The sequence below is a fragment of the Salmo trutta genome, chromosome 32, assembly GCF_901001165.1.
Source record: "Salmo trutta chromosome 32, fSalTru1.1, whole genome shotgun sequence".
Lineage (NCBI taxonomy): Eukaryota > Metazoa > Chordata > Actinopteri > Salmoniformes > Salmonidae > Salmo > Salmo trutta.
In genome coordinates this window covers 37,191,711-37,213,824 of record NC_042988.1, presented here as the reverse complement: position 1 = coordinate 37,213,824, position 22,114 = coordinate 37,191,711, and the positions used below count along the sequence as shown (strand labels likewise).

General features: G+C 41.4%; 1 protein-coding gene across 1 annotated transcript; it reads left to right on the top strand.

Annotated features, from left to right (window-relative positions):
- The first annotated feature begins 10,932 nt into the window (after positions 1-10,932).
- On the top strand, positions 10,933-15,490 carry LOC115171819 (metalloproteinase inhibitor 2). The gene is made up of 5 exons (XM_029728981.1): positions 10,933-11,207; positions 11,891-11,961; positions 12,579-12,675; positions 14,460-14,581; positions 14,751-15,490. The coding sequence occupies exons 1-5, from the start codon at positions 11,078-11,080 to the stop codon at positions 14,904-14,906; spliced, it is 576 nt and encodes a 191-aa protein (XP_029584841.1). The 5' UTR covers positions 10,933-11,077; the 3' UTR covers positions 14,907-15,490.
- The last annotated feature ends 6,624 nt before the right edge of the window (positions 15,491-22,114 follow it).

Here is a 22,114-nt window from a genome sequence, read left to right as displayed (position 1 = left end):
ATGATTCATTTAAAATTGACTTCAGGTGTCTCATCAATTTCCTCCGCGATCTTGGCGTCAGGGAAGGTCTGTGTGGGAACACTGTGGTGCATTCCGTGTGACAAGTCAATTTAAAGGAATTTGTATAAAAAATGAATAAAAGCAATCAAACAAAAAGGTCTTAAGAAGGCTATAGCTAGTCTTAGAAGGCTAGAGTGAGGGCAGGAAAAGTCCCACTGACAATTGTCTGTAGGCATTTATGCCAAGTGTCACATGGTCTGAGAACCACTGATAATAGCTCAAGGTGTCATTGAGCACGAGGTGTTATTTTATATGTATAGGAAGTAGTGGCAAGAGAACAGTTGCAGATGCGTGTATATAAGCATAGGAGGTAACGACAAGAGAACCATTGAAGATGCAAAAGGAGTAATAAGTCAGATTACTGAGTGTGTTTGGGAATAATACTAAGTGGATGTGAGTATTGTGTGATTGACTGAACAGGGGTTTATACCCAGTGTACTATTTATGTGAGTATGGGATGACGTGTTAAGATGGACGTTGAAAAAAAAAAGTTCAATAGGCTTTAAGTATGGGAAAGGGAAATAGTAAGAGTAGGTTGGCGGATCTGTGCTGGGATTCAAAAGGGCTGTGTAGTGTAATGGCAAAAAAAAGTTGGTAGTGGGGTACTGGACCTAACAGAAGACTGGGCAAGATGGACAGATGGAGATTTCCCTGCTGACGGGACACTGAGCACAGAAAAACTTGAGTGTGACAGGACTGAGACAAGATCTATAGACAGTTGAAGGAAAATGAAACTAAGGATGGAAAGACACTGAAGAAGGCACAGCTGATGTACTACTCTGGAAGAGAAAGAGGTCATTGAGAAAATGGTGCCAGCCGTGGAAACCGAAGAGGTAAAGGCTGAGGGGCCCTGACGGAGGAAGAGACTGGAGATGGTTCAAATGTGGGAAGTTTGGGCATTTCACAAGACACTCCTGGAGCAGGAAAGGCCAAGGAGAGTGGCCGTCCCCGCCTGTTGGCATACAGGTGGATGACCCATTTGGAGGAGGTGGATGAGGGGGGCTGCCAAACAATGTCATGACTGACCATGAGAATCCAAATAGGTCAGATCAGGTTTGCAATGAATAACTTCAATCAGACCCCCTCTCACCCATAGAGAGGAAATGAAAGAACTAGTAGGGATTAACAACTCACGTCCTGTTGTAAATCGAGGGAGTTTTGTCTCAACAGACCCTTTTTCCCTCTGAAACTCAACACACTCAAAAACATAATACTGGAACAAAAGCACATGACTACTTCAAGTGGCAAAGAAGTGAAGAACAAAGAGCACATTCTAGCTTGTGACGACCTAATAACCAAACACGACATACAGGTGTATTGGAAGAAAGTCAAGGGACACTCCAAATCGCCTGGTCGTGACAATCTTGGCAACGATCACACGACTTGCGTTCTCTGTACGCCACTAAACAGCACCTCTCTCTTGTAAATGACCTGCTGGTATATGTTTTGGAAACCTACGCCACACATAGGTGGGTGGTTCCCAAAACAGAGGGGGATAATGATAGCTCATGTCCATGATGAGCCATACGGAGGCCATAGGGCGGGGTCAAGGCCACATGCGAAGCATTGCGACAGGTGGCCCAATGGCCTCACATGGTACAATACGTGAGGGTGTGTCTAGTTTGTTGTCAGTTTCAACCCTTCTAGCAACTTCACAGAGCACCCTTGCAGCGCATCCAGATTGACTGGGTCAGCCCAGTTGCCAGGTCGGCAAGCGGCAACAAGTATCTCCTCACAGTGACTAACACATTTCACCTGTGGCACATTTGACTTGGGCCGTGGCTGATTGGACCACCCAGGCAGTTAAGCACGCCCAGCTAAACACTGCCCACATGTTGGCCGGACTCGGTAACCCAGTTCACAGTAACCCAGTCAGAACTAGCAGAGCCCAGGCGAGAAAAACTATTAGTTGGGGCGCTACTCTCAATAGGTGCAGCCATAGGGTCACTATTTGCTCTAGGTACCACTGCGGTCAACGCAGTCAGTCCAGCCTTAGTCAAAATAAATATTAAGGATATTACTGAAGAGACGCCACTTAACCAGCAACAGATGAAATCACAGGCACTCAGGTTGCAGCATGTGGGAAGGTCTCACCAGGACATTTATTCTGGCGGTAAACACACACGCTACTCTCCTGAACATAACCCTCTTGTCGGTAGGAAAGCTAATAGAGGTCATGAACCATGTTCGATTGTTATTGGAGGATTTTCTCAGTGAAGTTGGCTCTTCTATGGAACACTTGGCAATGAATAGCATTTCCTCATATCTAGTGCCCCTCTCAATGGTGCACAACATATTCACCTCAGCTACCACAACCATGATAAAGCCATTTCAGTCACACCAGGCCTAGAGTCTGGGGTCTTCAATTCTATCCACGGCATCCCCAGCCTCTTCCTCAGAGTTTGCTAGGTCGGCCGTGTAGTGTCACCAATGTAATCCTTGTCATTCCGGTTGCCATTTTAGAGAATGCCTTAAGCCACACACCTTCAAGTAGTGCTGCCCTAAACATGACAATGGGCTACGTCACGATAGTCATTAAACCACAAGCAGAGACGTATAGAGAGAAGTGCAAAGTAGATGATTAAGGTGTTGTAAACTTATTATCGTGTATCTTTTTATTTTTTTAAATATTCTTTCTTGAATATAGTTTTTTTACACTTAAAGTAATACTGCCCTAAACAAGTTCCCCATAAGACCACCAGTTAGTGCCACAACACCGCTCATTTGGGGAAGAAATGTAATGCATGAGTGCTGTGTGTTGATAACGTCTGCCTAAGTTACTACCTAGATCCACCAGCCTGGACAACTGGATGACGGGTCCGGAACGACAATCCACAACCATTCTTGTGGTGGGTTGCAACTTGTAGAATCCTTCCATGATTGAAACCACCAGAGGGGGACTGTCATGACTGACCATGAGAATCCAAATAGGTCAGATCAGGTTTGTAATGAATAACTTCAATCAGACCCCCTCTCACCCATAGAGAGGAAATGAAAGAACTAGTAGGGATTAACAACTCACGTCCTGTTGTAAATCAAGGGAGAAGGCCTGTGCTCTCCAAATTCATGCTTTGTTCCAACATACCCTTTTCCCCGCTGAAACTCTAACAAGTTCAAAAGGGAATAATGGAACCATATTTCTAACATAGAACTTGGGGAATGGTCAGAGGCAATCTATAGAACACTAATGTAAATTTGTTATTTTGTGATGTCATAAAAAAAGTTATAAAGGAAATAATAAACTTAGAAAGTATACACACTACAAAGATGAAGTTTTCATACTATGGGTGGTGCATGTAATATGAAAAATGATGGAAGTGTTTTTATTAAAAGAGAGGGATGTGATTTGAGAAGTTATATAAGATATAAATGTTTTCCATAACTTTGCACAGTGAGTAATCACCGCCCCGAAGTGAGGTCAGGGAGCGTGCCAGCCCCTTTTCAAGCAAAAGGTATAAATGATGGGTTACGAATTAACACAGGAGACCAGAAAAGCGTGAAGCTGCAACTGCGTGTTTAAAATGGTTTGAACTTTGATTCTCAACACGAGGTGGAGACGATAAACTCACCTCCTGAACAATCACTGGTACGGCTGATTAGCTGTCCTAAGTATCTACGAAAGCACATTTAAGTAGAACCATCCTGTTACTCTGCTCAAACCATCGTAGTACGCAACTCTCATCACCCCACTGGGGAACCATTGATACAGCTGGCTAGCCTTTCTTCAAAGAAGCATCTTCAAGAGCGAATGGAAGGAAAACCAATTTGTAGTTCTGTTCAGGACTCCACGACAAGTCACCGGACAACTACGAAGAAGGACAACAGGAGAAGAATTGTTCGAACCATTTCAGACAATCCGGGCACAATCCCCTTTCCAATGCTGCCCCGTTCACCGAGAGATCCCCGGCGAACCCAGGCATTTCACGTCAATACATTCATGATTTCTTGCTCAAAGCGGGCGCGGCTCCAAGTGCAAAGTATATGGTTACTGTAGGTGAGAGTAGTTTCTGAATGTGGCAATGTTAAGTGTCTCTGTCCCTCTCTCTCCCACTCCATCTCTTCGTTAACAAGCATCCATGTTGTTGTCATTCCGCTAGGGACCTGTATTCAGCGCATTAAGTCTCTAGTCAATAACCGGTGCAGAGTGTGCATGTTTATCCTGTGTGCCCATTTAATTAGCTAGTAAACAAATAATTAAACCAGTTTGTGAAGTACTGAATCATAAGGAAGGCTCGGGTTTATGTAGATGCAAGGAGGTTACAACTGTTCAGAATTATGATACGAGGTTATGATGAATAAGTTGACTGTTTATAGATGTGATAGGTAAAGACCTTTTTTATAGTTTAATTCTGGAGATGGTAACTCTTTAAAGAACAGCTCTCGTGGTGCCCCAGATCCTAATGAGTTAATTGTTACATGATTAATTTAATTTGGTAACATTTAAACATAGTTAGTTAATTAGATAAATAACTGTCTTCAGATTAATATTACAGTCAAGAAACTAATGAAGAAAACAATGATGAAGAACCAGAAGAAACCTGTCAAATGCAAAAATTGACCACCTTGTCAAACCAAAACCTCCTTATTGACATTTTAGTTAATAAAAATAGAATTCTGTTTTTGGTAGACACTGGGGCAGCGGTCAAGGCCATGTGTCAAAAGGAGGGATGGTGGATCTTGTAAATAATATTGGTGTACAGAATGTTTTACTGTGTTTGCAGAATATTTCTGCAAGCAATGTTTGATTTGATGACTAACGATGTTGTACGCGACATTTCAGTATCCCCCGCATCCCATGTGGTGACTGACCATCCCGTGAGAATGACTAATATACCTTTCCCCAGAACAGGTTGTCCCTGCAAGGAATGGAGGAAGACATGGTTGAGTATTGTGTGACCCTAACAGTGTTCTTAAGACACTCTCCCCTGGGTGAAGATGTCTTTGCCGAACCTGGCAGGTGGAGCTGGGCACTGTTTGATCCCAGGTGATTTCGTGGTGGTCAAAGACTTCAGGAGAAAGACCCCCGTTGGAGAGGGCCGTACCCCCGTTGGAGAGGGCCGTACCAAGTTCTTCCATACCCCCCCTCCCGTTGGAGAGGGCCGTACCAAGTTCTTCCATACCCCCCCTCCCATTGGAGAAGGCCGTACCAAGTTCTTCCATACCCCCCCCCCCCCAGGAGAAAATAGGGCCTCGCCAGTTACGGCGGTGCAGTGTGGCCCCCTGCATTAGCACAGGAGCACTAATAAGTACAACGGTACTGTATCACCGCCAACCGGCATGAAGACAGTCAAATTCCATGTGACTGTTTAGTCACGGTAATTAGGCTTCTCCAAGCACTGATGCTGCTGATGGTTATTAGTAGCCTACCAAACTTGCAAACTGCATGGTACTCTGCACTCCATTGTCCCTCTAATCACTCTGACATCAATGCAAGTGTAATCGAAAATCTAACCAAACACTTCATGAGAGCCCATGAGCTCATGTTGCACAACATTTCTATAGGATATGCAATTGCGCGTGAAAACATGTGATGGCCTCTATTAAAAAGAGGAGGTTCCCATCAGATTTCTATAAGCTAGGCCTACTATATTTATTTCTCAACTTTCCTAATATCAAGCGAATATTAAGCACTTTGCTTATCTTTACAATGGGAGTATAGCCTAACTGGCTGGCATGAAAATGGACCACAGGAAAAGCGTCCTCCATTTGCTATTTAAGTGCAGAGACAGGTGCATGATAATGGTCTAAATCAAAACAAATTTCACACGTACAAGACAAGATCAAATCAAGAATATTCTGATGGGTGACTATTAGCTTATCACTTGGGAATTATATATTATCACTTGTGAATGATGCCCAGCTTAAGGCAAGAAACAATGCCTTTTTTTGGGGGGGACTTTTTTGAATCATAGTCGCACACCTCATGTAGTAGCCTAGCCCATAGGCCTATATGTTTTAATAAGGTTTGTATCACAACTAAAGTATTTTAATAGAACCTAATTTGATAGTTTCAGCCATAATTTAATGATTACTTTAAAATGTTACAATCGTTACCACAGAAGTGATTAAAGGAGGGAGTGTGAGGGAACATTTTGTCTGCAGAGAGCCTTGAATTGTACACAGCATCTCCTCTCAATCTTGGTTCGTGCAGTTGACTGTGACCTCCTCCTCAGACCAATTGGCAGTACGCCCAGAACATTGCTCTGGGATCCAAAAAGAGTATCTCAGTTTCAAGGTCTCAGCTTTGAGAGAAGAAGCCTTGTGAGGTATCACTCAGTCACATGCAGGAGCCAATGTTAATAATGAATAATGTAAATCATGCTCATATGACTTGTTTGTGTAGCATTATATAAGGACTGAAAGGGAATACCTTTGGCAGAGTTTTCATCAAGCTTGGACTTAGTTTGTGAACCTCTCCAGACATCATAATAAAGAGTGATTCATTTAATATTAACATTAGGTGTCCCTGGTGTTGAATTTCCACCACGCCATGCAAAAAACTGATACCTCTTGCTTGAACAGACAGATTTTGATGGAGATTTTTGTATTATGCCAATTAGATTTCCAAGGGGCGTGATCATGAACTGTAACATTTTTTAAGGTGTAGGCTGCTACAACACGTGTGCCACACCCAACCCACGTGACCTGTGATTTCCGTGAATCTGATTGGTCAAAGAGGTGGCACCACAGGTCCCAGAGTTTTATTTTTTATTTTTTAAACTGAAAGCAACAACACTGTATGAAATTCCAGTAGGTGTAGCCTAAAACAGATATTTCTGGTTCATCTCCATTAAGTGAAAGACGGACAGTTTATGACATTTATGGCAGCCGGGCAAGTTGAGCCTGCTGTGTGGTTGTCCCATTAGGCATTGAATTTTTTAAACTCAATACAACCAAACTAAGTAATTTCAGTAGGAGCTTCACAAAATATATATATATTTTGCCTGCGACACTGGAAGTGTAACGTTTAGTCAGGGCGAGCAGAGCGCGAGCCACTTTATCCTGTTACTCCAGCTGAGATACACTATATAGCGGTAACTCACCTAGCCATGCTAGCTTTGCCCTCATGTGGGTGCTAACAAGCATGCTAAGTAGTGTTAGGTATCAACACCCATTGTCAACCAATCAAGTAGGGGTTGGAAGCTCTGGTGAGGTTCAATTGGTTACTCGCAAGCGATATCACCAAAGGTTTGCTTGATGATCAGTTTTGCCCAACTTTAGTCCTGCCCTGTCCAGCTCCCTCTCCCATGCTTGCATCTCCCAATGGTCCCTGGCCAGTCTGTTTCGCACCGCTTTACTTTCATTGAAAATTAATGGGAAGCTATTGTTTCACCATGTGATACTGTCTCTAGTGTATTCGCCCTGTCAGACGTGAGCTGCACGTTGATATATTGAAATCACGCTCTGCAAAAGTTTGGAGTATGTGTCCGATGTAGTAGGCCAGAAAAACAGATAGTTCTGCTTCCTCCCTGTTGTTGAATTAAGGGACTGACAAGTTATGGCATTTCTGCATGTAAACAACTATCGGGTAAGCGACCATAATCTTCGGCAACCATAAAATACTGCTGATTTGGCCAATGGGAAAGTGCCTTTCAGACCTTAAAGTCAATCTCTGTGTGTAGGGTATGACATGGTGATTAATCAGTTGCAGAATGGTTTTATATGGGCTATGACGAGTTTTTCTAATCAGGTCACATAGATTTAAACTCCTGGAAAAACTCCTGGCCCTGTAGGGAGGATGAAAACCCTGTCAAACTGCAGCAACCTTTCTCATATGAATTATATTTTAAAACTGGAATAACAGGGGAGTTTCCCTTACACAGACACAGAGACAACTGTGATTAGACAATACAACTAACAGGACCGAGCTTGCTTTATGCAGTGTTGCATCATGCAGGCCCATGGATAGAAATGGTCTGTGTCCAAAATCCTTCAATTCCATCCCTGTGTATTCATACCACTTGATTTTTTCCCCCACATTTTGTTGTGTTAGTCTTAATTCAAAATTTATTACATTTGTTTTTTCTTCACCCATCTACACAGAGTACCCCATAGTGAAAACAACATGTTTTTAGAAATAATTGAAAATTAATTGAAAATGAAATACAGAAATATCTCATTTACATAAGTATTCACACCCCTGTGTCAATACTTTGTAGAAGCAACTTTGGCAGCGATTAAAGCTGTGAGTATCTCTGGTTAAGTCTCTAAGAGCTTTCCACACCTGGATTGTACATAATTTACCTATTATTCTTTTCAAAATGCTTAAAGCTCTGTCAAATTTGTTGTTGATCATTGCTAGACCATTTTCAAGTTTTGTCATTGATTTTCTAGCAGATTTAAGTCAAAGCTGTAACTCGGCCACTCGGGAACATTCACTGTCTCCTTGGTAAGAAAATCCAGTGTTGATTTGGCCTTGCATTTTAGGCTATTGTCCTGCTGAAAATAAAATTCATCTTCCTGTGTCTGGTGGAAAGCCCGTGCTTAGCTAAATTTGGTTTCTTTTTTTATCCCAAAAACACCTCAGTCCTTAATGATTACAAACATGTCCATAACATGATGCAGTCACAACTATGCTCGAAAATATGTAGAGTGGTACTCAGTAATGTGTTGTATTGGATTTGACCCAAACATAACACTTTGTATTCAGAACAAAAAGTGAATTGCTTTGTAACATTTTTTGCAGAATTACTTTAGTTCCTTATTGCAAACAGGATACATGTTTTGGAATATTTTAATTATGTACAGGCTTCCTTCTTTTCACTCTGTCAATTAGGTTAGTATTGTGGCGTAACTACAATGTTGACCCATCGTCAGTTTTCTCTTATCACAGCCATTAAACTCTGTTGCTGTTTTAAAGTCACCACTGGCCTAATATTGAAATCCCTGAGCGGTTTTCTTCCTCTCCGCCAACTGAGTTAGGAAAGACGCCTGTATCTTTGTAGTGACTGGGTGTATTGATACACCACCCAATGTATATTTAATAACTACACCATGCTAAAAAAAGATATTCAATGTCTGCTTTTTTTTACCCATCTACCAATAGGTACCCTTCTTTGTAATGCATTGGAATACCTCCCTGGTCTTTGTGGTTGAATCTGTGTTTGGAATTCACTGTTTGATTGTGGGACCTTACAATTATCTGTATGTGAGGGGTACAGAGATGAGGTACTCATTCAAAAATCATGTTAAACACTATTATTGAGCACAAAGTGAGTCCATGCAACTGACTATGACTTGTTAAGCACATTTTTTACTACTGAACTTACTACTGAACTAATGAGTGCTTGTTTCCTTTGAAATGGGTGTGTTTGAATAGACTCACATTAACAGCTTTGTATGACTTAGCATGCTAGCTCTATCCTGGTGGCACAGTGGACTCATTCCATGGATAGAGAACAGACGAAAATGAAGAAAAATTCATGCCTAAGCATTTCATTTCCATGTGTCCTATCTGTGCTTGGAGTTAAACAGTCAACTCAAACTAAGCTAGCAGTATTATTAAAAGTCTTATTTGAAACATGTTCTCAGAATGTTATTGAATTATCTTCAAATAACCTATCTGTTATCAGAGCATTAATAAAACTCCCAGGAAAACTTTTAGAGAACCATAGTAAAACGTTCTCAGAACCTCCCTGCAACCTAAAAATAAACGTTCCCAGAACAGGTGAAGTTTTCACTTCAGCTCTCAGAATGTTTAAAAAACAATACATTTTACCAGTCAGGAAACTGATGGCTTGTTCACAGAACCAATGGGAAACCAAAAACCTGCATTCCCACAACCAAATGTGCTAGCTGGGAGGCTTTCAAACAGCACTTCACACAAACCGATTGTATTTTTGGTGTGCATAGAATGGTGTCATGAGTGCATTCAAATGTATGTTCCGTGGCTATTTTTCTTCACAATACGACGCAGATAGGCTCATTCTGTTCAGGACAACCCTGGCTACACCGGATGTCATCCTTGTAACTGTGGATAAAAAAGATCAGAAACATTGATACTGTAAATTACATGAATTTTTAAATACAGATGTGTGTGGTTTGCTTGTATGACATCAAAGTGGTATTTATTATAATCCTTAATGTCGTATCTTTCATAACACATCGACTCCTCTCAATTTAACACATTTCCCTCACTCAGACAACAACAAATGTACAAAAGTATCCCAATTAGCGGGAGGGATGGTGTTATCTTCTTGTCTCTTGTGGTGCTCAAGTTTATAACGGCTGTCAGTCAAAACCCTTACCAGTGCTGTGAAGTGGAGAACCTGAGCTCTTATGTCATGTATAGCGTGTTACTGTACAGCCAATTTAGGCCCTTATCAACAACAACAATCTGCCATTTTCATCTCATATATGGGATGACAGGGGCAAGTGAACTGAGCAGTTGGGCAAATTGAGCCTGCTCTGAAATTTCCCAAGTGTTTTACATTTTTTTACTGAAAACTTCAACTTTAAGGAATTCCAGTAGGCTTAGACCATTTTCTTAATTGGACCTTTTATTTAACTAGACAAATCCGTTAACAGATTCTTATTTACAATGACGGCATACCCCGTCTAATCCCGGACTCAACTGGGCCAATTGTCCGCCGCACTATGGAACTCCCAATGACAGGGTCTGTAGTGACGCCTCTAGCACTGAGATGCAGTGCCTTAGCTCTCTCGGGAGCCCCCAAAAAACAAAAACTGATCTTTCAGTTTCATTCCCAATTTATGGCAGCCGGGCATGTTGAGCCTGGTCTGTGGTTGTCCCATTAGGCGGAGGATTTTTTTTAGCTGACTGGTTGCGGTTCTGGATTAGTAGAGTGATCAGCCTATCATAGGCTGGGTTCTGACTGGGGGAGGAGCTCACAGCCTGCAATAAAACGCGGATGACTACATCGAAGGGAAAACATTTCTAAGCAGTATCCGTCGGTGTGGGAACAGTCTCGAAGGGAAATACGTTCTAGTGTAGTTTACGCCTCACGCTTTCATTAGTCTTATCCTTTTGTGATATTTGGCGACCCCGTAATTCCAAATGACTCGGTATGTAAGCAGTTGTTTCTTTACTCTGTTCGTTCTGTTCCTTTGGCGGGTCGAAGACATCGCAGAAGCTTGCAGATGCCTCCCTCAGCATCCTCAACAGGCTTTTTGCGATGCAGAAGTTGGTAAGGCAATTTGGCAACATTTTGTCTTTCAGCTTTTCTTTACATGTTGCGAGCTATCAAAACGCAGCATGCCAACATTTTATGTATTGTCTGTGGTCGTTGTAATAATAATTAGAACATGATCATTAAGCCTACTTACATATTCTCAGTTATTTACATAATTAAGTAGGCAACAGTAAGATGGTTTACAGCCAGGACTCTCCAACCCTGTTCCTGGAGACCTACCCTCCTGTAGGTTTTCAAGCCAACCCCTAGATGTAATGAACCTTATTCTGTTTATCAACCAGCTAATTATTAGAATTAGGTGCGCTAGATTAGGGTTGGCGGAAACCTACAGGGCTGCAGCTCTCCAGGAACGATGGAGAGCCCTGCTACACTATATTTTGCTTAAGGCATAAAGTGTGCCGCCAAATGAATTATTTGAGATGTATGTGTGTTTACAGAACATTAAGGATACCTGCTCTTTCCATGACATGGACTGGCCAGGTGTAAACTATGATCCCTTATTAATGTCACTTGTTAAATCATTTTCAATCAGCGTAGAATAAGGAGAGGAGACAGGTTAAAGAAGCATTCTATACTGTTCTCTCGGATCTATATCACCCTTAAACCATCAGTGTGACAGACCAGTGTACCGGAATAGATTTCAACAACGTTAATTAAACCATGTCTCCCTCTTCTAGTGATCAGGGCGAAGGTGGTTGGAAAGAAAGCGGTGTCTAACGACATCAAGTATGACATCCAACAGATCAAGGTATGATTCTCCTTTTTATGAAGTGGTTCTATAAAAATGCCTCTCTAAATAGTAATGTAATTATTCAGTCGCTCTTCCGACTGGTCCTAGACTATGGTGACATCCCCTATATGAACTCAGCTGCTGCTTCATTAAAGCTGTCACTACTGTTCTCTACCAGATAGTTGGTTGGCCCTTTGACTTCCCCTGCCTTACATCATTATGAAGACATATGAGTTAGCCATCCCTGAGATGGGGTGTGGTAACTGGAAGTTCCTTATGGAGTTAGGTAAACCAGCTTTTAGTGTATATATATATATATATATATATCTTTTGCACCTGATTTGTGGCGCCATGTTAAAATATTTTATGTTTTGGTGCTTTTTAGGAAAAAATACATACAAATAAAAAGCAGAAAGCTGGTCTCATTACTGAGTTATTTTGAGTTCTTTATTTTAGTGGATTTATAATTCAGGACTCATCTGTAAAATGGATCTTGGTTAAATAATGATTGCTTGCACATTACAGATCTGCTGACATCAAAGGGTAAAGACTGACAGTGCCTGAGTGCTGCAGTCAGTGAGGTTCCAAACTATATGTAGCTGACAGATATTCCTTTCTCTCCTTGTGATTGGTAGATGTTCAAAGGTTGTGACCAGGTTATCCACGCCATCTTCACTGACACTACTTCGTGCGGTGTGACTCTACAAATCAACAAGGAGTATCTCTTCACAGGTGCGGTTCTCACTACGTTACCCACGTTCCATTGCCAGCACTGGTTAACCCTATCAGTCCTTAGACCCCAGCAAAAATCAGCTTTCCATTGATCTGCATGTCCAGCCCTGACATTCTGCCTTAGTGGTTTACCATTTCTTTCCAGGGCTACAAGTGGACATAAACAGTTTTAGTAATAAATGTTAACATGAGGCAAATACTTGATTAAAAATGAATTTATATGAAAGCTCTAAGTACAGAAATTGTTTGCTCGGTGGGAAATTAATATCCAATTAATCAGTGACGACTGTTTGTAAAAACCAAACTATGTAAGCGTATTACACTACTAAAGACACTATGTCCTTGGGTTTCCTATCTTCTTTGTAGAGGAACCCCGTTACCTTCTGACTCTTGTATAGCTTGTGCGTGTCATAAAATAAAACATGTCCGTGAGTCTCAGCTTTTCATAAATATACTTAACAAAAATATAAATGTAAGGAAATCAGTCAATAGAAATATATTAATTAGGCCTTTATCTAGAGATTTCACATGACTGGGAATAAAGATATGCATCTGTTGGTCGCAGATAATGTACCTTTATAAAAATGTAGGGCCGTCAGTGTCTGGTGTTACTACCATTTTCCCCATGCAGCGCAACACCTCTCCTTCGCTTAGTTGTCTAGGCTGTTGAATGTTGTCCCATTCCGCTTCAATGGCTGTGAGGTTGCTGGATATTGGCAGGAACTGTAACATGCTAATCCAGAGCATCACAAACATGCTCAATGGTGACTTGTCTGAGTATACAGGCCAGGGGAGAACTGGACATTATCAGCTTCCAGGAATTGTGTGAAGATCCTTGCGCCATGGGCTGTGCATTATAATGCTGTAACATGAGGTGATGGGTGAAAGGTATCGCTGTGCATTTTAATTGCCATTGATAAAATGCAGTTTTCATTGTCCGTAGCATATGTCTGCCCATAGCATAACCTCACCGCCTCCATGGGGCACTCTGACCACCACGTTTACATCAGCAAACTGCTTGCCCACAATGCCATACACGTGGTCTGCCGTTGGTTGGTTTGGACGTACTGCTAAAATCTCTAAAACGGGGGCGGCTTATGGTAGAGAAATTAGCATTCAGTTCTCTGGAAACAGCTCTGGTGGACATTCCTGCAGTCAGCATGCCAATTGCATGCTCCCTCAACTTGAGACATCTGTGGCATTGTGTTGTGTGACAGAACTGCACCTTTTAGAGTGGCATTTTATTGTCCCCAGCACAAGGTGCACCTGGATAATGATCATTTTCTGTTTAATCAGTTTCTTGATATGCCACACCTGTCAAGTGGCTGGATTATCTTGGTAATAGAGAAATGCTCACTAACATGGATGTAAACAAATTTGTTCACAATTTGAGGTAAATAAGCTTTTTGTGTTTGGATCATTTCTGCCATCTTTTATTTTGGCTCATGAAACAGGACCAACACGTTACGTTTATTTTTGTTCAGTGTAAATGCATGAGACAGACACAACAAAATGTGACAGGTTCAAGGGGCTTAGACTTTCTATAGGCACTGTAAATGTATACAACTAATGCATTAGTTAATACTAGTGTGTGTACACTTATGATGATAAATCTGTTCTGGGCTGCATCAGTGTTTTCACACTCCAGGGTGAAGTATCCCAATCCTGACCATTAGTGGAACAAATGCTTAACTGAGCCAAGATCGGCATCTAGGGCAACAGTACCCTACACCATGTTTTCCCCATGGTACATTGACTCACTGACTCACTATCTCTCTCTGTAGGCAAGCTGGAGACTGGAAGGATGTATGTAACAATGTGTGGCTATAATCCGTCCTGGGAGAACTTGAGTGCCGCACAAAAAAACAGCTTGACTCGCCTCTACAAAAGTGGCTGCGATTGCAAGGTGTGTGACGGGAATTATAGTAATTACTATCCACCAGTTTTGTTCAATAGTTACATGGCACATTTTCTTAAAGGGAGTATACTATTCTGGTAAATTGGCAAATGCTTGAGTATTGGGGTAATGATCAGTCAGTGATCTTGGTCTTTTCTCTCTCTCCTCTGGTCCATAGATCATCCGCTGCACTTCCCTCCCCTGTCCGATCAGCACCTCAGCTGCGTGTTTGTGGACAGACTTGGGAACCGACAATGGCCAGAACCTTGCCTGTATCAAGAGGGAAGATGGGTCCTGTGCCTGGTACAAGGGGATGGCACCACCCAAGAAGTAGTTACTGGATATTGGAGACTCCTAAACTCTACAGGCCACCCACTCACTGCTCAGAGTGACTAAAGATGCCTGCAATTAATACATTAGAAAACACAGCTACAAATGCAAATTGTGTTTATTCTTTTTTAAATTGCTTACTGATCACTTCTACAAGTTCAATTTAAAATAAACAACTAATTATATATTTCCTATAATTTTTTATATATATATATATATATATATATCACTCAAGGTAATCATTTCTCTTATTTGTTGCTTGTTTTTAAACTGGAACTAAAGGTGTTATTGAAACCCCAAATTGTTTTCAATATGCTTGTCTGTAAATGGAACAGTGTTCCTTAAATACCATAAAGCCTGGGACGCATTCAACTGGGTGTAATGTATAAAGTTCAGATGGTATGTTCTATACATGAATAACAAATTGTCTTCTGACATGAGGAAAGGAATCATGTCGGTTTGAATGGCATCTCTATCTGCAACATTAAACATTTGCCTACTGAATGTGGCCCTTCAGTAGTTTGGGTCTAAACCAGGGCTTCAGCTTTGTAATGTCATTGACCATTTAACCACTCCGATTCTTTCTTCCTTGCTTTTTAAGTCGGATAATATTATTCTTCAGTGGAAATATACATTTCAATAATTTAGCAGACGCTGTTATTGAGCCACTTTTTTATCGCCTGACTTTACCCCAAGTGGGAATAAAACCCACAACCCTGGCATTGAAAGAACCCTGCTCTACCAACTGAGCCACACGGGTACAACCCTTTAGACACAACCCTTTGATTTATCTGCAACGGAGATTGTAAACTTGGCTGCTTTGGTCCACAGTGTAGGGTAGTGGGTTTTTGTCATGAATCTTGTTCTGGAGGCCACACTGCAGATGGGCACAGTCATAAAATCTGAATTTAAACAACCTTAAACTCAACTTTTAATATATATGAATATTTACTATATAACCGGTTATTTTTTGGTTCCTAAAATGTTAAACAAAAAATACCTTAATTAAAATATAGTTGTATAAGTATCAACCCCCTTTGTTTAGGTAAGCCTAAATTAGTTAAGGAATAAAATGTGTCTTAACAAATCACAAGTTACATGGACTGAAATAATGGGGGTTGACATGATTTTTTTGAATGACTACCCATTCGTCTGTCCCCCATGAATCTGTAAGGTCCCTCAAAGAGCAGGGAGCTTTTTGAAAGCCTTCTTTAGAAGGGAAAATTGGTAGATGGTTAACAAATCAGACTTCTCTTTAAGCATGGTAAAGTTAATAACTAAGTATGAAACCACCCAGACATTATGCGTACCCACCATGGTATTGGGCAGCTTGAACTTATCTGGTTTAGAAATCAAACTCTGGTCATCTAATTGCAGAGAACATTGTATACATTTTGCCCAGCTTTTTTTAAGATTGTATTACAAGGTATGCTATATGTGTAGGATATGCCATGTTAGTATATGCACCTTTCTGTAAAGAGTTTATTATTGTCTATCGGGAGTGAGTTCTTTTCTGTTTGTTAAAATAATACCAGCGCTCTGCTTTCTATAGACGTTCCATGCCCGACCCACACGACCTATGATTTCCGTGCACCTGATTGGACAGAGGTGTCAACACAGGTCCCAGAGTGGTTGGGCAATTTTTTTCTCTCCTGATTGTAACAAAGTTCAGGTTTGCCCTCCAAAAAATGTTTGATTGTAATATACACCAGAGTGTGTAGAGCTGTCATCAAGGCAAAGGGTTGCTACTTTGAAGAATCTCAAATATAAGATAAACAAATAAAAATATAATACTTTTTTTGGTTAGTACATGATTCCATATGTGTTATTTCATAGTTTTGATGTCTTAACTATTATTCTATAATGTAGAAAATAGTAAAAAATAAAGAACCCTTGAATGAGTAGGTGTTCTAAAACTTTTGACCAGTAGTGTAGGCTATCTAAATATGTGAAAAGAGTGGCCATGGGGAATAAACCCCTGCTTTACTGTACTGTGCTCTACTGTACCCTACTCTACTGTTCTCTACTGTACTGTGTTCTGCTGTACCCTACGGTATTGTGCTCTACTGTACCCTACTCTACTGTTCTCTACTGTACCCTACTCTACTGTTTTCTACTGTACTGTGCTCTGCTGTACCCTACGGTATTGTGCTCTAAGGCTGTACGTTTATGTGTAACTCTGTGTTGTTTTTGTCGTACTGCTTTGCTTTATCTTGGCCAGGTTGCAGTTGTAAATGAGAACTTGTTCTCAACTGGCCTACCTGGTTAAATAAAGGTGAAATAAAAATAAAATAAGGCACTGTGCTGTACCGTACTCTATTGTTCTGTACTGTGCTCTACTATACTGTACCCTGCTCTACTGTATTGCACTCTACTGTACTGTACCCTACTGTACTGTACTCTACTATACTGTACCCTACTGTGCTCTACTATACCCTACTCTACTGTTCTGTATTGTACTATACTGTGCTCTACTATACTGTACCCTATTCTACTGTACTATACTGTACCCTAGTCTGCTGTTCTCTAGTGAGGTGCTAGGGAATTCGGGTAAATATTTCAAATATGCAGTAAGTGTGAATAATATTCTATATATTCCTATCGGAAGACGTGTGCAGAAAGTTTGGTAAAAATAGGATACAAATTAGTCATTTTTTTCAACCCCCAATTTGCACAACTTTTGCAGAATGACCCATATACTGTTAATATGTAATTAAAAAGTTAAAGGTCCATTAACAGTCTAGCCTATGTCATCACTATGTGTTAATTTCATGAATTTTGAATTAAAGAAGATTTTGAAGTACTACTTCAGTATACAGTATTTATACTATTACTCAAGTAGTATTTTACTTGGTTACTTCCACTTTGTATTAAGGTATCTTTACTTTTACTCAATGACAATTGGGTAGCCTACTTTATCCACCACTGAGCCTAGGTAGCCTAGCCAACCAAAGTTATATAATATACTGCTCAAAAAAATAAAGGGAACACTAAAATAACACATCCTAGATCTGAATGAAATAATCTTATTAAATACTTTTTTCTTTACATAGTTGAATGTGCTGACAACAAAATCACACACAAATAATCAATGGAAATCCAATTTATCAACCCGTGGAGGTCTGGATTTGGAGTCACACTCAAAATTAAAGTGGAAAACCACACTACAGGCTGATCCAACTTTGATGTAATGTCCTTAAAACAAGTCAAAATGAGGCTCAGTAGTGTGTGTGGCCTCCACGTGCCTGTATGACCTCCCTACCCTGCCTGGGCATGCTCCTGATGAGGTGGCGGATGGTCTCCTGAGGGATCTCCTCCCAGACCTGGACTAAAGCATCCGCCAACTCCTGGACAGTCTGTGGTGCAACGTGGCGTTGGTGGATGGAGCGAGACATGATGTCCCAGATGTGCTCAACTGGATTCAGGTCTGGGGAACGGGCGGGCCAGTCCATAGCATCAATGCCTTCCTCTTGCAGGAACTGCTGACACACTCCAGCCACATGAGGTCTAGCATTGTCTTGCATTAGGAGGAACCCAGGGCCAACCGCACCAGCATATGGTCTCACAAGGGGTCTAAGGATCTCCTCTTGGTACCTAATGGCAGTCAGGCTACCTCTGGCGAGCACATGTTTTTAAGGACATTACATCAAAGTTGGATCAGCCTGTAGTGTGGTTTTCCACTTTAATTTTGAGTGTGACTCCAAATCCAGACCTCCATGGGTTGATAAATTGGATTTCCATTGATTATTTTTGTGTGATTTTGTTGTCAGCACATTCAACTATGTAAAGAAAAAAGTATTTAATAAGATTATTTCATTCATTCAGATCTAGGATGTGTTATTTTAGTGTTCCCTTAATTTTTTTAGCAGTATAGATGTGTGCCATGCTCGACCTGTACAACCTGTAATTTCTGTGAATCTGATTGTTCAGAGGTAGCACCACAGGTCCCAGAGTTGTGGGGATTTTTTTCTTTCTCCTGCTCTAAAGTTACCCCAGGTGATTTTTTTGTTCTTCCTGAAAGCAACAAAACTGTAAGGAATTCCAGTAGGTGTAGCCTAAAATGTATCTTTCTGGTTGAAGATGGACAATTTATGTCCCGTTAGGCAGGGAATTTAAAAAAAGGAGTGGCTGTGGTTCTGGATTAATAGAATGATCAGCCTGACTGGCTTGGTTCTGATTGGGGGAGGAGCTAACAGTCTAAAATAAAAAGGCAGCTGATTCCATATAGTACTGTACGTAGAAGGCTTTATTGGTTTCTCATAGTTATAGACTGAATTGTCATGGGATAAACGGTTTCCTTCCACACAATAGTTTTTTCTTGTATAGAGTTGACAGTAAAATAATTAATTTCTAAAATGACTAAGCAGTTTCATTAGTCTGGTAGTACTAGTTCTTTGGCGGGTCGATGAAATCGCAGAAGCTTGAACTTGCATGATTGTAAACTCAGCAAGAAATGTCAACTGCGTTTATTTTCAGCGAGCTTAACATGTGTAAATATTTGTATGAACATGAGATTCAACAACTGAGACAAACTGAACAAGTTCCACAGACATGTGACTAACAGAAATGGAATAATGTGTTCCTGAACAAAGGGGGGGGGGGGTCAAAATCAAAAGTAAGTCAGTATCTGGTGTGGCCACCAGCTGCATTAAGTACTGCAGTGCATCTCATGGACTGCACCAGATTAGCCCGTTCTTGCTGTGAGATGTTACCCCACTCTTCCACCAAGGCACCTGCAAGTTCCCGGACATTTCTGGGGGTAATGGCCCTAGCCCTCACCCTCCGATCCAACAGGTCCCAGATGTGCTCAATGGGATTGAGATCCGGGCTCCTCGCTGGCCATGGCAGAACACTGACATTCATGTCTTGCAGGAAATCACACACAGAACGAGCAGTATGGCTGGTGGCATTGTCATGCAGGAGGGTCATGTCAGGAAGAGCCTGCAGGAAGGGTACCACATGAGGGAGGAGGATGTCTTCCTTGTAACGCACAGCGTTGTGATTGCCTGCAAAGACAACAAGTTCAGTCCAATAATGCTGTGACACACCGCCCGAGACCATGACGGACCCTCCACCTTGAAATCGATCCCGCTCCAGATTACAGGCCTCGGTGTAACGCTCATTCCTTCGACAATAAACGCAATCCAACCATCACCCCTGGGGAGAGAGTACAGCGACTCGTCAGTGAAGAGCACTTTTTGCTAGTCCTGTCTGGTCCAGCGACGGTGGGTTTGTGCCCATAGGTGACGTTGTTGCCAGTGATGTCTGGTGAGGACCTGCCTTACAACAGGCCTACAAGCCCTCAGTCCAACCTCTCTCAGCCTATTGCCGACAGTCTGAGCACTGAAGGAGGGATTGTGCATTCCTGGTGTAACATGGGCAGTTGTTGTTGCCATCCTGTACCTGTCCCACAGGTGTGATGTTCGGATGTACTGATCCTGTGCAGATGTTGTTACACGTGGTCTGCCACTGCGAGGACGATCAGCTGTCCGTCCTGTCTCCCTGTAGCGCTGTCTTAGGCGTCTCACAGTACGGACATTGCAATTTACTGCCCTGGCCACATCTGCAGTCCTCATGCTTCCTTGCAGCATGCCTAAGGCACATTCACGCAGATGAGCAGCGACCCTGGGCATCTTTCTTTTGGTGTTTTTCAGAGTCAGTAGAAAGGCCTCTTTAGTGTCCTACGTTTTCATAATTATGACTTTAATTGCCTAACGTCTGTAAACTGTTTGTGTCTTAACGACCGTTCCACAGGTGCATGTTCATTAATTGCTTATGGTTCATTGAACAAGCATGGGAAACAGTGTTTAAACACTTTACAATGAAGACCTGTGAAGTTAATTCATAAAAATCCAAATATCTTTGAAAGACAGGGTCCTGAAAAAGGGAAGTTTATTTTTATGCTGAGTTTACATCCTCAACAGGCTTTTTGCAATGCAGATGTCGGTAAGGCAATTTTGACATTTCTTACTTCACGAGTTTTGCTTCACATGTTGATAGGCTGTGTACTACACTATCAATGCGTATCATGCAAAAATGTTATAAATTCTCCGTCGTTGTTCTAATGTTAGCATTTTTAGGACATGATCATTAGGCCTACAGTTGAAGTCAGAAGTTTACATACACCATAGCCAAATACATTTAAACTCTGTTTTTCACAATTCCTGACATTTAATCCTCGTAAAAATTCCCTGTCTTAGGTCAGTTAGGATCACCACTTTATTTTAGAACATGAAATGTCAGAATAATAGTAGAGAATTATTTATTTTAGCTTTTATTTCTTTCATCACATTCCCAGTGGGTCAGAAGTTTACATACACTCAATTAGTATTTGGTATCATTGCCTTTAAATTGTTTAACTTGGGTCAAATGTTTTGGGTAGCCTTCCTCAAGCTTCCCACAATAAGTTGGGTGAATTTTGGCCCATTCCTCCTGACAGAGCTGGTGTAACTTGAGTCAGGTTTGTAGGCCTCCTTGCTCGCACACGCTTTTTCAGGTCTGCCCACAAATTTTCTATAGGTTTGAGGCCAGGGCTTTGTGATGGCCACTCCAATACCTTGACTTTGTTGTCCTTAAGCCATTTTGCCACAACTTTGGAAGTATGCTTGGGGTCATTGTCCATTTGGAAGACCCATTTGCGACCAAGCTTTAACTTCCTGACTGATGTCTTGAGATGTTGCTTCAATATATCCACATAATTTTCCTTCCTCATGATGCCATCTATTTTGTGAAGTGCATCAGTCCCTCCTGCAGCAAAGCACCCCCACAACATAATGCTGCCAGCCCTGTGCTTCCCGGTTGGGATGGTGTTCTTCGGCTTGCAAGCCTCGCCATTTTTCCTCCAAACATAACGATGGTCATTATGGCCCAAAAGTTATATTTTTGTTTCACCAGACCAGAGGACATTTCTCCAAAAAGTACTATCTTTGTCCCCATTGGGATGACGTTGTATCGGTTAATGTGGCGACTGCTGCTCATCGAATGATTAACGGTTTATAATTGCGTGATTAAATGAATCAGGCAATAATTAACTCATTAACCTGGGGCACCATGGGAAAATTGGTTTATTGAGTTTCTATTTCCCAAATTAACTCAAAGAATATCAGAATCGATTTTACAGTCGCTAATTAATCAATTTCCTCTACAGTCTCATTCTGAACGTCGCATTATCCGTGAATCTGCACAAACCTGAGTCCCACTAATGAGTCCATA

Bases quoted from the DNA above. Each gene is read 5' to 3' on its own strand.
- LOC115171819 (XM_029728981.1), top strand. From the start codon at position 11,078: ATGACTCGGTATGTAAGCAGTTGTTTCTTTACTCTGTTCGTTCTGTTC. The intron at 11,208-11,890 runs GTAAGGCAATTT...TCCCTCTTCTAG, and splicing joins TTTTTGCGATGCAGAAGTTG to TGATCAGGGCGAAGGTGGTT. The intron at 14,582-14,750 runs GTGTGTGACGGG...TCTGGTCCATAG, and splicing joins AAAGTGGCTGCGATTGCAAG to ATCATCCGCTGCACTTCCCT.